This window comes from Chrysochloris asiatica, unplaced genomic scaffold (assembly GCF_000296735.1).
Source record: "Chrysochloris asiatica unplaced genomic scaffold, ChrAsi1.0 scaffold00107, whole genome shotgun sequence".
NCBI lineage: Eukaryota > Metazoa > Chordata > Mammalia > Afrosoricida > Chrysochloridae > Chrysochloris > Chrysochloris asiatica.
In genome coordinates, this window is record NW_006408625.1 from 6,222,478 (window position 1) to 6,238,163 (window position 15,686).

The 15,686-nt window shown below is 40.7% G+C and overlaps 1 protein-coding gene across 1 annotated transcript in view; it reads left to right on the top strand.

Annotated features, from left to right (window-relative positions):
• The window catches only part of HABP4 (hyaluronan binding protein 4), a 47,855-nt gene extending 33,054 nt beyond the window's left edge, over nucleotides 1-14,801 (top strand). The window contains exons 6-8 of the mRNA XM_006867670.1: nucleotides 10,246-10,417; nucleotides 13,290-13,475; nucleotides 14,745-14,801. Coding sequence (XP_006867732.1) covers nucleotides 10,246-10,417; nucleotides 13,290-13,475; nucleotides 14,745-14,801 — 415 coding nt within the window. The remainder of the gene's footprint in view (nucleotides 1-10,245; nucleotides 10,418-13,289; nucleotides 13,476-14,744) is intronic.
• Nucleotides 14,802-15,686: the final 885 nt, after the last annotated feature.

The following is a 15,686-nucleotide window of genomic DNA, read 5'->3' on the forward strand; positions in this document are numbered from 1 at the left end:
TTTTGTTGTGAAGTGCTGTCGAGTCAGTTCCAACCCATAGCGACCCTGTATAGGGTTTTCGGGAGCAGCTGGTGAGCTTGAACCGCTGACTTTGCAGTTCAAATGTCTTTGCAGTCTGGTGCATTAACCCACAGCGCCACACCAGGATGTCTAAGTTGCCCATCCCTGTCAACCCTGTGTACCGATGGGGTGGGAGTGATCCTAGCTGTAAAGATTTGTTCCTTTTTTTGAGCTGCTACATCCATAAGTATAGGTAAAGTTCATCAAATTGTAGCAGGTTACTATTCCTCCCCCCCCTCCCCCTCTTCTCTCTTCTTCTAGTCAAGTTCTGATCATGCAGCCATTGAAGCCAGGTCAAGTGAGTACTACTTGCAAGTATGGGTGTTCTTGTGCATCTCCCCTCACTTCATATCAGCTGGACGCTTCACTCTTCACTCTAGTCCTCTGTGGCCATGTCATTGCCTCTGGGCCCAGGAGTCCCCAGGTCTTGCCATAGTGCTGGCCAGCCTGGCCTCCACCCGGGTTCACAGGAGTCTGTTGAATGTGGTTGGACTTAGCTCCCAACTTCATTGCTGTTTTTTCCCCACTTCCCTTTATCAGTGACCAGTGTGGTCATCAGCCAGACCACATGCCTGCTCGTGTATTCCCCTTGAGTCTTAGTCTTGGAAGGGGGTTTGTCCTGAGGGGACCTGACCACTTGCCTTGATGGCTGCCGGGCGAGCAACTTGCTTGTTCTTGTAGTATAGTCAATCAGACTGCCATTATTGTTTTTGATTCCTGTATAGGGTTTTCAAAGAGCAGCTGGTGAGTTTGAATCACCGACCTTGCAGCTGAACCTGACCTTGTGATTGAGAGCTTACGCTACAGCGTCACACCAGGACTTCAGTTTAACTATTTGTTGTTGCTAAGGACTATTGAGTCAGTTCTGACTCATAGCGACCCTGTATACGGTGTCCGAGGTGCAGCTGATGGGTTTGAATTGACCAACCTTGTGGTTCATAGTCCAGTGCTGATCCTACAGCGCCACATAGTTTAATGTTTAATAATACCTGTATTTAACAGGCAACTGGCAGCATTCTTGAATAGTTAACATTAGTCTATTGAGAGTTGGTGTGAGCTGGCTGCAGCACAACATTACTGTGGAGTAATTGAATTTGTTTCTCTACCCCCTATTTTACTGTATTTTCTGATCATTGATAGAGCCAAAGGTTTGATCAAATTCAGGGTAAGTTTTTTGGCAAGATTGTTTTACAGTTTATGGAAAGCCATTGATACTCATTGCCAGGACCCGTTAATCCATTCTTGTTGTTGTTGTTGTTAGGTGCCATCAAGTCGGTACCGACCCATAGCGACCTTATGCACAGCAGAATGAAACACTGCCTGATTCTGGGCCAGCTTCACTACTGTTGCCACGGTTAAGTCCATCGACGCTGCCACTTGGCCAATCCATCTCGTTGAGGGTCTTCCTCTTTTTATCTGACCCTCCACCTTACCAAACATGATCTCCTTCTTCAGTGACTGTTCCCTCCTGACAATATGTCTGAAGTATGAGAGACGAAGTTTGGCTGTCTTGGCCTCCAAGGAGCATTCTGGCTGCACTTCTTCCAAAAACGGATCTATTGGTTCTTTTGGCAGCCCATGGCACTTTCCATATTCTCCTTCAACACCATAACTCAAAAGCATCAATTTTTCTACGGTCTTCCTTATTCACTGTCCAGCTTTCACATGCTTATGAGTTTATTGAAAATACCCTGACTTGGGTCAGATGCACCTTAGTTCTCAAGCTGACATCTTCGCTCTTCAACACTTTAAAAAGGTCTTGTGCAGCAGATTTGCCTCATGCAATACGTCGTTTGATTTCTTGACTGCTGCTTCCATGAGTGTTGATAGTTGATCCAAGAAGAATGAAGTCCTTGACAACTTCAATCTTATCTCCGTTGATAAGAATGCTGTTTACTGGTCCAGTGGTGAGGATTTGGGGCTGCATAATGGTGATATTTTAATTGTAGTTCCTTCTTCCATTATTTGTTGGAATCATTTCTGCAGAGAAGCTTCCCTAGAAATATTTGATTATATTGAGGTACAAGTTTATACAGGAAATGTAGGATAAAGACTTTTAACCTTTATTTCAGTAGTATTTAGATGACTAGGTTCTGTACCATCCACTTGTCAAAGGTTCTCATTTTTTTAAAGTGGTATTATAAACTCAATGGATTTAAACATATTTAGTGTGTTTTAATCCATTGAGTTTTTCTCCTTATGGGTGCTTAAATTGGCCTATTGTCTGGCTAGAAAGGCCCTCTTCCAATTGATTCCTGCATCCTTATGACACACACTCACTAGTTTTTGATAGTTTGTTTGCTTTCTGATAAGACATGTTGTCCAGGCTCACCATATTTCCTACTCCATTGTGCCTCCCTCACACTCAGCCATTTTCAAGGATCTGTGGTGGTGGTGCTGTGCCATGGAATCGGTTCCAACTCACAGCGGCCCTGTATAGAAAGACTGGAAACCTTATGGGAGCAGAAAGCCATAGATTCTGGTACTCAAGAGACTATAATCTGGGCACTAAGGGTGCTTATTGCTTCTTGTCTTGCATTGTTTCTAAGATGTTTCAGTGGATAGAGCTATAAATAAATAGCACATATATATTTTTAAAGATTAAATATTTTATGCATTGATTCAGTATTTTTAGTGCAAATTTAGAACTACAGGACTGTTAGCTTAAATTTTGTGTACCTTACATTTATTTTTCCTTTTCTTCCATAATGACAATCCTAGTTCTTAGTGATATCAACACGATCCTTCATTTTCTCTACATGCAACAGGCACAAATAACATTACCAACACTACCTCTAATAATATGGTGATTGAAAAGTTATATAGAGATAAATTCTTAGTCAAATTTGTATTTTAAAATCCTTTGAAATAGTTTCTCATGTTGGTTTTCTATCTTAATTCATTTAGACTAATTTGAATTACTTTGCTTTTAAATTTTAAAGATTGAATTTCAATTTAAATCTGCCTTTTAATTATGTAAAATATTAATTTCCAAAGTTAAGTCTGTGAATTAATGGTAATTTCAACTAGCTTCTACCCTGTTCTTTCCCTGTTTTATCTCGAATTTGAAAAAAATATGTAATGCTTGTCTAATTGTATGCTCTCCTGTTTCTTAGGTGAATGGTTACATACTGTATATTCTGCTTTTTCATGTATCCTGGAGCATTGTAGTATACTCCTGTTTAAAGCAATAGATAGAGATATTCCTCATTCTTTTTTTCAGTTGCTTTGTATAATATCTGTGTATGAATGTGCCACAATGTTTTCAACATATTCTCTTGAGGAGCTTGGGTTGTGTGGTCATTTAAGGTTGTGTGTCAACTAGGCTGGGCCATGATATGATTCTCAGTGATTTGGCAGGCATGTAGTTTGGCAGTTATGTAATGATGAAGTCATCCCCCCATTTTGTGATCTGATGTAATGTAATCACTTCCATGATGGAAATATTCGAGGAGAAGACAATTGAAAGGGAGCTTCTTCGGGGATGTGGCCTACATCCAGTATATATGGACATTCTGGAAAAGCTGTCTTTTTGCTTGCTCTGGATCCTGCATCCATCTCCTCATCATCTGACTTCCTTTTCTTGGGACTTGAGACAGTGACCTGCCATATTGCCTGCTGATTATGGGATTCCTTAGTGTCCTCATCCTATGAACAAGCAGTCTTCCATCTTACCTGCCAATCTTGGATTCATCAACCTCTACAACTGTGTGAGCCATTTCCTTGAGATAAATCTCTCTTTTTATAGATATGTATGTGTGAATGTGTGTGTATGTGGAGTCCTGGTGTGGCGCTGTAGGATAAAGCACTGGGCCACAAGGGTTGCTATGAGTTGGATCTGACTTGATAGCACTTAACAGCAACTACTACATCTATATCTATGTATGTATGTGTGTATGTTTGTATATGTATGTATAATGTGTGTGTACACATGTTCAGTGCCGTTGAGTCGGTTCCAACCCATAGTGACCCTGTACAGGGTTACTGAGGCTGTAAATCGTTACGGGATCAGAACGCCTCATCTTTCTCCCACGGAGCGGCTGGTAGTTTCGAACTGCTGGCCTTAAGGTTCGCAGCCTGATTCATATATATATATATATATATACACACACACACACAGATATATAAGGGGGCTTCAAAAAGTTTTGAAGTGGAAAAATGGAATTAGAAGATAATATAATTTTTCCAGAAACATTTGAAGCCCCTTCACATAAACTTCACTGGTCTTTGCTTCTTGAGAGAACCCAGTCTAACACAGGCTGTTTCCAGTATTTTGCTATTATATACTTTTTTCTTAATGCCTTTTTATATTTTTACCAATATCTTTGGGATTCATGTTTTCTAAGATTGTATTATGAAACTTTTCAAACAGCAAGTTTTATAGAATTTTGCAGGGAACACCTATACTTTCCACCTAAATGCTATCATTTAGGGCCCTTCACAAGGTTTGTGTAAAAATTAAATGAAAAGATAATGGAATTTTTCATGTTTTGAAGCCCGCTTGTTTTTATTTTTATTATGCATCCATATATCAAGAAAGCAAAAATCCTCATCATTGGACCAATAAATAACATCATGATAAATGGAAAAACGATTGAAGTTGTCAGAGACGTCATTTGCTTGAATCCACAATCAACACTCATGGAAACAATAGTCAAGAAATCAGATGATGTATTGATTTAGGTAAATCTGCAAAAGTGCTCAAGTGCAAAGATGCCACTTTGAGAAGTAAGGTGCACCTGACCCAAACCATGGTATTTTCAATCATTTATATGCATGTGAAAGTTGTACAGTGAGTAAGGAAGACTATGGAAGCATCAATGCATTTAAATTATGATATTGAAGAAGAATATTGAAAGTATCATGGACTGCCAGAAGAACGAACAAACCTGTGTTAGAAGACGTACAACCAGAATGCTCCTTAGCAGTCAAGATGGTGAGACTTCATCTCTCATACTTTGGACATGTTATCAGGAGGGACCAGTCTCTGAAGAAAGACATCATGCTTGGAAAAGTAGAGAGTTAGAGAAAAAGAGGAAGACCCTCAACCAGACAGATGAACACATTGGCAGCAGCAGTGCGGTCAGATGTAACAATTGTGAGGATGGCACAGGAATGGGCATTGTTTCATTCTGTTGTGCATGCAATCACTATGAGTTGGAACTGGCTAGATGCCACCTAATAACATCCATTTTATTATTTTTTTAAACATTTCAAAGTAAATTACAGCCTTGGAAGAAGTACAGTCTGAATGCTTCTTATAAGCAAGAGTGGTGAGACGTCATCTCATGTATATTGGACATGTCATCAGGAGTGACCTGTCTCTGGAAAATGACATTATGCTTTGTAAACAAGTGGGTCAGAGAAAAAGAGGAAGACCCTTAAGGTGATGGTTTAACAGAGAGACTACAACTTGGCCTCAAATGTAGCAACTGTGAGGATGGCACAGGACCAGAGAGTGTTTGTTCTGTCAATATGAGTTGGACCCGACTCAACAGTGCCATGCAACAGCAAGAACATACTCTTTCCCCTAAGTAGTTCAGCATGCATACCATTATTGTTGTTCTTATGCATGCCATTAGCTAGTTTAATATTTGTTTATAATTTTTTTTCTGATACAAATTCACATACTGTGAAATGTACAGTATATATTTGCTGTCTTAACAAATATTTGTACTTATGGAATCCAGGCTCCCTATCCAGAACATTCCCATCACCCCAGAAAGTTCCCTCATGCTCCTTCAGAGGAAACCACTGCTTTGAATTTTCCCTACCATTAGCTTGGCATTTTAAAGTCACTCTGCAGCTAGCTCTCTTCTGGATGCTCTATGATTAGTTTTCTCTCCTGATTTTACTTATTTTTTTTCACATCATTAACCTATTTCTAGAACTTTAGATTACATTTGCCTGTCAGTAAAGGTGGTATAGATTTGATTCCCTCTTCACTCTCTACATATGAGAGGGCTTCACAAAGTTCATGGAAAATGCTGTTATCTTTTAATTCCATTTTCCATGAGCTTTTTGGTGTCGTCAAGTGCTGTCGAGTTGGTTCTGATTCATAGCCACCTGTATAGGGTTTCGGTTGGTGAGCTTGAAGCACCGACCCTGCAATTCAAACTGACCTGTGGTCCAGTGCTTATCCTACAGTGCCATACCAGGGTTCCATGAGCTTTTTAAAGACCCTCATATTGTCTAAATTCAGCTAAATTATGAAAGTTACTGACATTTAGAGTTGAAAAGGATCTTTAGAATTCATCTGGTTCAGTCTCATTTTATAGATAAGGAAACAGATTTGGAAACGCTGATGGCCTTACGCAAGTTTGCATAGTTGAGTCATCATGATTCCTAGCTATGATCCTTTGTTCTTTCTTCAGTATTCTTATTATCAACTCTTCCTTTCTTCTCAATCAAATCCCTTTCCAAACTAATAGCCTGTGTGAGTATCCTAGCCTGGGATAAGAAACTAGGGAAAACCCCTTCATATTTTTTTAGTTTATCAGCCCAGCCATTTCAAACCTCAATTTGACTTTGCTCTTAGAAGTACCTTAGGGAAATTGGATCCTGATTTTTCATTTGGTACTGGTTGAGGACTCCAGGGATTAGAGTGTGAGCAGGTCTGTGTAATCACCTAGTTTTGTTCTCATTTTCAGGCCCTAAAATGTCAGCAGTTCTGAGCACAATTCATTTTCCCATTTTTGGTTTTTCCAAATATTATTCCTCTTTATTGTTCTTTTCAATTTCTCTTATAGTCCAGCTTGTAAATAGTTATCACCTTGGGTGTTTGTGCTCTGCAATCTTGCCCTATGTATTTGCTAAGTGTAATAGTAGAGAAAACAAAATAAAAGAATCATGCACATGATCGCCCTGTGTGCTCTTTTTTTTTTTTTTCTCCTCAGATGTAGGTTTTTTAAGTTTTTATTGTGAATTGAGTGAAAGTTTACAGGGCAGATCATCAGTTTTATATTCAACAAATCATATATTTTGTTTCATTACAAGGATTATAATCCCCACCATGTACTATCAGTTAACAGTATTTCTCTGTATTCATTTTAGATTTTTTTTTTTTGAATGTTTTATTGTGAATTATGTGATAGTTTACATGGGAGAACATTAACTTTACATTCATTCTATGGTATATCGTTACATTGCCATGGTTACAATCCCTTCCATGCATCATCAACCAACCAATGGGTATACACAGCAAACCTGCCCCCTGGTTGTAAGCACACAGCCCCTAACCCTCTCTGGGTCCAGAGTCCCCAGCTGCTCCATCTCTCCACATCATCATCTCTGCCTCCATCTCTGGCATTGCTACTTCTCTGGACAGGGTCCCACACTCCACTCCTCTCCCTTTATAGTCCCAGGACCCTCTGCTCCTAGATTGCAAAGTTAACCACTCCCCTGTTTTTGCTACAAAACATCTACCTTTACATTTCCAACCTGACAGTCAGTCCCTATAGCAATTATTCACTATCAGTCAGTCCCTATAGCAATTATTCACTATTGTACCACAAGAGACCTATCCCCATCTCCGTTCATCAGCCCTACCCAGACAGATTGGATACTACTCAGTGGAGACTCTACCTTCCTCTGTGCCCTCTGGATCTAGGATTCCTCTTGAAAAATTGTAAGCCAGTCACTTCTTGCCTTTGTAGCTCCACCCCCCCACCCCCCATTTTGGGTAGCCAGTGTCCAGGTTGCCCATCCCTGTCTATTCTGTGTATGGAGGAGGTGGGAATGATCCTCGCTGTAAAGATTTGTTCACTCTTTTGAGCTACTGCATCCATAGGTATAGGTCAAGTTCATCAAATTGTTTTAGATTACTCTTTTTTTCCTCTTCTTTCTTCTAGTTGAGTTCTGATCATCCAGTCATTGAAGCCGCCAGGTCAAGTGGGTATTATCTGTAAGTGTAGGTGTTCTTATGCATATGCACTCTTTTCTTATCAGCTGGATGCTTCATTCTCCACTCTAGTCCTCTGTGGCTATGTCATTGACTCTGGGCCCAGGAGTCCCCAGATCTTGCCAAACTGCTGGCCAACCAGGTCTCCACCTGGGTTCACAGGAGTCTATTGAATGTGGTTGGACTCAGCTCGCAGCTTCATTGCTGTTTTTCCCTCACTTCCCCTTATTGGTGACCAGTGTGGTCACCAGTCAGAGCACGTGTCTGCTCGTGTATTCCCACTGAGTCTTAGTCTTGGAAGGGGGTTTGCCCTGAGGGGACCCGACCACTTGCCTTGATGTCTCCTGGCCCTGTGTGCTCTTGAGATCCTTTTCTTATAAGCTAGTTGCTCACATCTCGTTTTTTCTTTGTGTTCCTCGTAGTTGGCTAGGTCTGCAGATCACAAGGCTGAGAATTCCCGTACTGTTCTCTGCACTAGAATAGCTAGTCATCTTTGAATAAAACTGAACTAGAATGTAGATATATTCTCTCAGCTTAATAAAATCTTGTTATATTTATTTGAATGTAACTGTAAACTGCTTTTTAACAACAGTTTCATTAATTCACATTTCACATACCATGCAAATTAATCTATTTAAAATATATAATTAAGTGATTTTTAGTATATGTGCAACCTTCCCCCTTAAAAATAGTACCCATTAAACAGTCATCCTACTTTCCCCCATCTCCCAACCTTGTTGTTGTTTCTAAGTGCCGTTGAGTTGGTTCCGACCCATAGTGACCCTTTTTAGAGTTTCCAAGGAGCAGCTGGTGAGTTTGAACCACCGACCTTGTGGTTCAAACTGACCTTGCAGTCCAGTGCCTTAACCCACAGTGCCACGCCAGGACTCCGTAGCCATCCTAGTGGGTGAGAAATAGTATCTCACTGTAGCTTTAATTTCTATTTCCATCTTAGCCAATGCTAAGAGTGCCATGTGTGTATCTTCTTTGGAGAAATACCTATTTAGATTCTTTCATCATTTAAACTTATTTATTATTATTATTCTTGATTTATAAGGGTACTTTACATAGGCTAGATAGAAGTCCCTTAACAGATACATGATTCCCAAATACTGTCTCCCATCCTGTGACTTATCTTCTGTTTCTTAATGGTGTTTGTCCTAGTCACCCAGTGCTGCCACAACATAAATACTCTAAGTGGATAGTTTCCTGAACAGAAATGGATTATCTCACAGTCTAGGAGGCTGGAAAGAACCTAGGGCACCAATCAGCTCCAGGGGAAGGCCCCCATCCCCTCTGAGCCTCTGCTCCTAGGCAGTCCCCAGGTGGTTGATACCTTTCTTCCCCTGTCTCTGCTTACCTGATAAGTTCTTTTTATTTTCTATAACAGAGTGACTCAAACACACTCTACACTAATCTTGAAAAAACTCATTCCCAAGTAGGATTGTAACTGTAGGCATAGAGGTTATTAGTGAGGGTTTACAGCACTTATTTTAGGGGGATACAAAATGTGTAATAGCGGTCTTAACACAAAAGTTTAAAAATTTAATTATTTTTTTCCTTTTGTTGTATTTTTGGTATCATATGTAAAAACCATTACCTAATCATAAAGATTTATGCATGTTTTATTCTAGAAGTTTTATACTTTTAGTTTGTACATTTATTGTGTGAGGTAGGGATCCAATTTGACTCTTTTACATGTGTAAATCTAATTATCCAGCAACATTTGTTGAAAACACACTTTTTTTTTCTTCTTTGAATTTGTCTTTGGCACCCTTAGTCATCAAACTCAGTTTGATATAAGTGTGTAAGGGGTTTATTTCTGGATCCTGAATTTCATCCCATTGACCTATATGCCTGCTTTGGTTTCTTCTTAAAACTCATTAATTTGAAGAGAATACTGGCAAAATATGCCTTTGTGACCCATTATTTTATAACTTGTTTCATAATTTCCTGTTTGATTTCTGTGGCTTCTCTTTTTCTATAGGGATCTTGTCATGCCATCTGGAAAGGGAATGGCTTGCGGTGGAGTCCAATGATGATGTCAGCAGATGGCGTGCCTACTTCCTAATACTGCTCTGAACACAGAGCAGGAATGCGCGTCTGTTGGCAATGATGACAATACAGTGATGAGGGAAGCTTAGGGTTCAGATTTTCTCATCAGATTTGCAATATAGTAACATGAAAAATAATGTTAGGCTTATACTTACAAATTTTTTTCTTTGAGAAATTAGTCATGTTATATCCACCAGAAAATAATTCTCTATGATTGTATATCTTTACAGAGTTCCTGAGTTGGAGGTAGAAAAAGAAACTCAAGTTCATGAGATGACCTTAGATGAGTGGAAAAATCTTCAAGAACAGAACAGACCAAAGCCTGAATTTAACATTCGGAAACCTGAATCCAGTGTTCCTTCCAGAGCAGTGGTGATTCACAAGTCAAAATATAGAGATGATGTAAGCATTACGTTTTTATCTGCCATGAATCTTTTCTTTTACATGTCGGAAACAAAATGAACCTTTCTACTTTATTTTTGAAAGTGGAACATGAGTAGTTGGCATTCTAGTTTCTACTTGAGCAAGTAGAGATGAAAAGATGATGTTTGCTTAGTTTTACCATATCTTTATTGATTTTTGGGTAAAATAATTGAAATTTGATCTTCTGACAGTGTATTTTATGCTCACTTAGAACTGTGTTGAAACTATGCAAATACTATGTGTTCATTCATTGCATTTAATTTCTGTCTCTTTAATGAGGGTTTACAAAATGTTTCCTGTATAACACATTTTCATAATTAAATTACATACATTCTAATTCTTAAGAGCATTTAGTGAGGAATTGAGAGTAGTTGATTATTTCACACTGTATTTGGGGTACTTCAGTTTGTGAAGCCATTCTCATTTTATTCAGCACCTTTGTTCTCACTGTGTAACCACAGAAAACTGCAGGACAGACGTCAGTGAGCAGCATGGCAGCAGCAACATGCGTAGGCACTGTTGAAATCACCAGCCATCCTGTGGGATTTGTAGGCCATGGATTTCCTCTTCATTGTGAGAGACTTCGTTTTCATAGTTTGCTTTTAACTCTCAATCACATTTTCCAGAGTTGTTTGTTTTTAACTCTCTATCAGATTTTCCAGAGTTGAAGGGGGTGAGGGGGATGTTTCAGGAAAAGTATTTACCAGCCTCTACTGATAGCCATCGATTCATTTAATCATCCTCTTCTAGTTACTGAACTTCAGGGTCCAGTGAAGCATTCTGATTTTAGTATTTGCATTATTGTCACAGATAATTATCCTGATGTCAGTTCCTGTTTAGAGTGTTGGTGATCAAGCCCTCCCTCTTCTGTGCTGGAGTTTATTAATTTCCATTTTTGAAGCCTGAGATTTTCTATAGAAATGGCTTGTGTAGACATAGGCTAAAGCCTTATTCCTCTGGAAACCTTGGTGAGGGGTCTTGCAAGTCCATCAGCTACTGTGCTGGTTCACTTTTGCTGTCCACTTTTCTTTGTTCTTTTTTTTTTTTTTTTTTGTCTGGGACATTGTAAATAAGGCTCTGCCTAAAGCAAATATGCAAATACATTGTCAGGATGTGAAAGTACAGCTGACATGTTGGATAAAAATAGCAACAGTTCTTCCTTAATCCACACCAGACCCATCCTCCCTGGCTCCAGAGTTCTCCTGGAATATTTGAAGCAGCTGGCTTAGCTGAGTCACTGAGTTTAGACTCAGTAAAGGACCTATCTTTGATGCTGGCTAATCTTACAACAACAACAATCTTATGGCATTGACGATTTTAGCCAGGAATTGTTCTAAAAGTGACGTGAACCAAACATTGGAGTCAGTAGTCGCTCATTCTGGGTGCCCTGGGTATGGTATTGAAGCATGAAAAGAATGCCTCTGGTCTGTCTAGAGCACTGTTGGTTGGGAAGTGCAGACCTAACGGGAACTCTGAGATGTGCTGGCCGTAAAAACGCTTTGTCCGGAGCCACACAGAAGCCAAGCTTCTGGACTATTGGCCCTCCCATCATCATTGCTGCCTTATAGCAGAAAGGCAATCTGCAGGGCCAGCTTCACCATCCACTTCCCTGCTAGTGCATACTGACAGCCAGTTGTATTTGGAACAAAGCAGTAGTTTATTTTGGGGGGGCTAATTATTTTATTTATTTTTCTACCTGAGTGCCAATGCTCCTGAATTGTTCTTCCTTCCACATTTTTTTTTTTTCTTCATTAGTCCCATCTACATAAAGCCCTTGTTTTACTTCTGTCTGAAATGAAAAGGGAGGAAGCATGTGTTCAAAGTGAATCCTATAATGAATGGATACCAAAAGGGTTTGCTGTACTAGTGAGAGTTTGATTTTAGTTTCCTGGGTGTGTTGTGGGACTGTCTGAAAAGTCACCAAACTTACTGGCACTTCCTTTTCTGCAGGAGTGTGTGGTGGTGGTTTATGTTTATCCATTATTATACTTGAAACCAAATCAAATTTGAATGAGATTTCTTTAACATAATCTCTACTACTTAACCTTTTATAATGAAATGTACTTTCAGTAAATCCAGCAGCTTTCTAGAAGCAGCGTGATTTCTGTGTGCCCCAGATATCAACTGTCTCTTGCCATTTCCATGTTTATCATAAATCATGCAATTTGAAACACATGGTATTTGTACAAACAGAATCCCTGAGTGGTGCAGTTAACATTTGTGGCTGTTAACCAAAAGGTTGGAGGTTTGAGGCACCTTGAAAGAAAGACCTGCCAATCTGTGTCTGAGAAATGTACTTACTCCCAATGGAGCACAGCCGGACTCTGACAGTGCACAGGGTCACCATGAATGAGAATTGATATGACAGTGGCAGGTTTGATTTGTGCCGTCAGCACCCATGTTAATAGGGCTGCTTCCACCAAGTTCTGTGCTAAGAAGATGATATTTCTTTATTGATCACAGTAGTTGTGAATACATAAAACAGAAAATCAGCAGACGGAAGCGAAAACTTCCATCTTAGCAAAACACTTACATCATTTAATTTTGCTTGCTCCTACTTATATCAGGCTTACCAAATGGATAGAAATTTGGCCTCACTTGAAATAATAGTAAGTTCAAAAGGCATTTGAGTTAAGATGGGACTCGCTAGAATGTGGCTGCTGAATGCACAGAATTTGCTTTAGTTAGAGCCAGCCCCTCAGAGGGGCATCTTCTCTTGCCATCCCTGGGATGGGACGAGAGCGCCTCCTCCCAGCCCTCGGTGTCCTTTTAACCCCTGGGCAGCATATTCAGTGTGACACCAGGCAGGACTGGAGTTCATGGAGGCAGCCTGTGTGTTTGTGTGTTTCAGATGGTAAAGGATGACTATGAGGATGATTCCCATGTTTTCCGGAAAGCAGCCAATGACATCACATCCCAGCTGGAGATTAATTTTGGTAACCTCCCTCGTCCTGGGCGTGGAGCCAGAGGTGGCACAAGGGGAGGCCGGGGAAGGATCAGAAGGGCAGAAAACTACGAACTCAGAACAGAAGTGGCGGTAGGTGCTTGTTTTGTAAACACTGCATGGTTTTCTGAGGGCAGTGAGAGGACGAGGAGGCCAGGACCTGCAGTCTAAATTTGAGTCTCTGGGAGTGTCTTCAGGCATCTTAGGAGGAGAAGAGCACTTTGCTGAACTGAGCTGCAGGGAGCTTCACTCACTGTGGCACGTGCTCTTACCCCACATCAGAAAAGACCTGGCTGGGGTCAAACACCATCTCTTGATGGTTGTTTACTAACTGCAGTCTGACTGTGCCCCACCCCCACCCTAGCACCCCTCCCTCTCATAGCAGCTTGAGATGTGATGCTTTTAGGGTAAAGTACATTCCTCAAGACCCTTTGTGATCAACCTCTACCCTTCCCTGCCAGAGTCCCCTTCTTACATCACCTTTCCCCACTCTTTGGTCTCTGCTTTCCTGTTTCTTCAGAGAAGTATGTGCTTGCTCAGGAGCCTTCCCCTGCCCTCTGCTACTTCACTAGAGCAAGCCTGCCTGCACTTTCTGAGGAGACATCTTTGGTCATGTTTTCCTGCAGGCCAGGTCAGGACTGGTGAGCACAGGATTTCATTCCTTGTCCTTAAAGCATTGTCTCCACTTGTAATTGTGTTCTCACTGGTCAGTGTTTGCCTACACTATAATGGACAACAAAAATCAACTTTGCTTTTGCTTATGGTTTTGCCCGGGTTCCACTCAGTAGTGCCCTCCAGCCCGGCATCTCTGCTCATCACAGAGGCGAATCTCTTCTCCCAGAGAACGTCGTCCATCCATGGCACCTGCTTTGCCGCCATATTGCACTAGATGTTCTCTATGGCCCTCACCTCCCGGGATATCTATTAATGAAATTACCATTGCAACTGTCTCTGTTTGCTTCTCTCCCTAACTCGGTGAGCTCCTGAGTAAGCAATCTGTGTCCTGGATGACAGAAGTGCCAGGGACAAAAAGAGTCCTCAGTAAAGATGTGTGGGAGGGAAGAAGGTGCGTGGACAGCTGCTGACGCTGCGTACTAGTGTAGAAACCACTCTGACCACCTCCCTGGCTCACCTGTGGGCTCCCAGTTTGCAGTGCTGGGGCAAGGACTGGAGGGCAGCTTCTCAGCAGGGACAGGTGGGTGTTCTCCCCTCCCTGTGTGGCTACACACAGCACTTGGCCTGCAGTAAGTGTGTGACCTTCCTCAGCAGAGGCCCTGTCTCTCCCATGTCTGTGCAAATGCCAGCCAACTTGGGAATGGTTGAAATGACAGTTAATTTCAAAACATTTCTCTTCATCTCTAGACACAAGATGTTGCTCCAAACCCGGATGACCCTGAAGACTTTCCCGCTCTTGTGTGAAAGAGCCTGGTTTCCCTGGCAACTTAAGATGGCATCGGCATACCTGCAGATTGTCCTTGCTGTGGGAAGAGTGTCAGACTCTTAAGAAAAATAGATGTTGCTTTTTCCCGTGTAGTGTGAATTTGTTGCACTTTTTTGGTTTGAGGGTGTAAGGCAGGGATTTCTCCAGGAACTCAAGAAGCAGGCAATTTTGTTAGGGGGTTAGTCTGGTACTTTTAAAAAAAGGTAAGTATTGAGACTACTTGTTAAGTTGTATAGATTTCTGAAGGCTGAGTCCTTCAATATTTAAAAAAAAAAAAAAAAAAGCTATAACTTAGATCAGGAATTTAAATCATTTATAGCTTAGTTGTTTCAGAGACCATATATTTTCTGTTTACTTGTCAATGTTACACTCCTCGAAGTTTCTGAATTCTGGTTTTCATTGAATCAGTAATTCTCAACAGGTATTGTACAGCCCAGCCACTGGTTACTGCACTATGACAGAATTGGAAAAAGTACTGATATTTTTAATGGTGATTATTCAACTACCTCCTGGTTTCTATGTGTATATAAATACACATAGAAACACCTTAAAGCTTAGTGTATATGTGCATAGTGTTTGGGTGGTTTCTAGGATGAATAAGTATTTAAAATCAGGTTATTTAATCTACTTACAAATGAACAGGAGTCCTGGCAAAAGTGTCACAGGATAAAGACAACATACATTTCTCCCTAGAAATTAACTGTTTAAGAATTTGACAGCTGTTTTAAATAGCAACTGTGTACAAGGGCCCCTGATATCACTCTGGACCAGACTTGTAAATAATATTTATTGAGCACCTATATGCAGTTTTTCTCACTGGGTCCTGATACCAGTTCCATAGAGTCCTTTTTGGTGAAAGATTG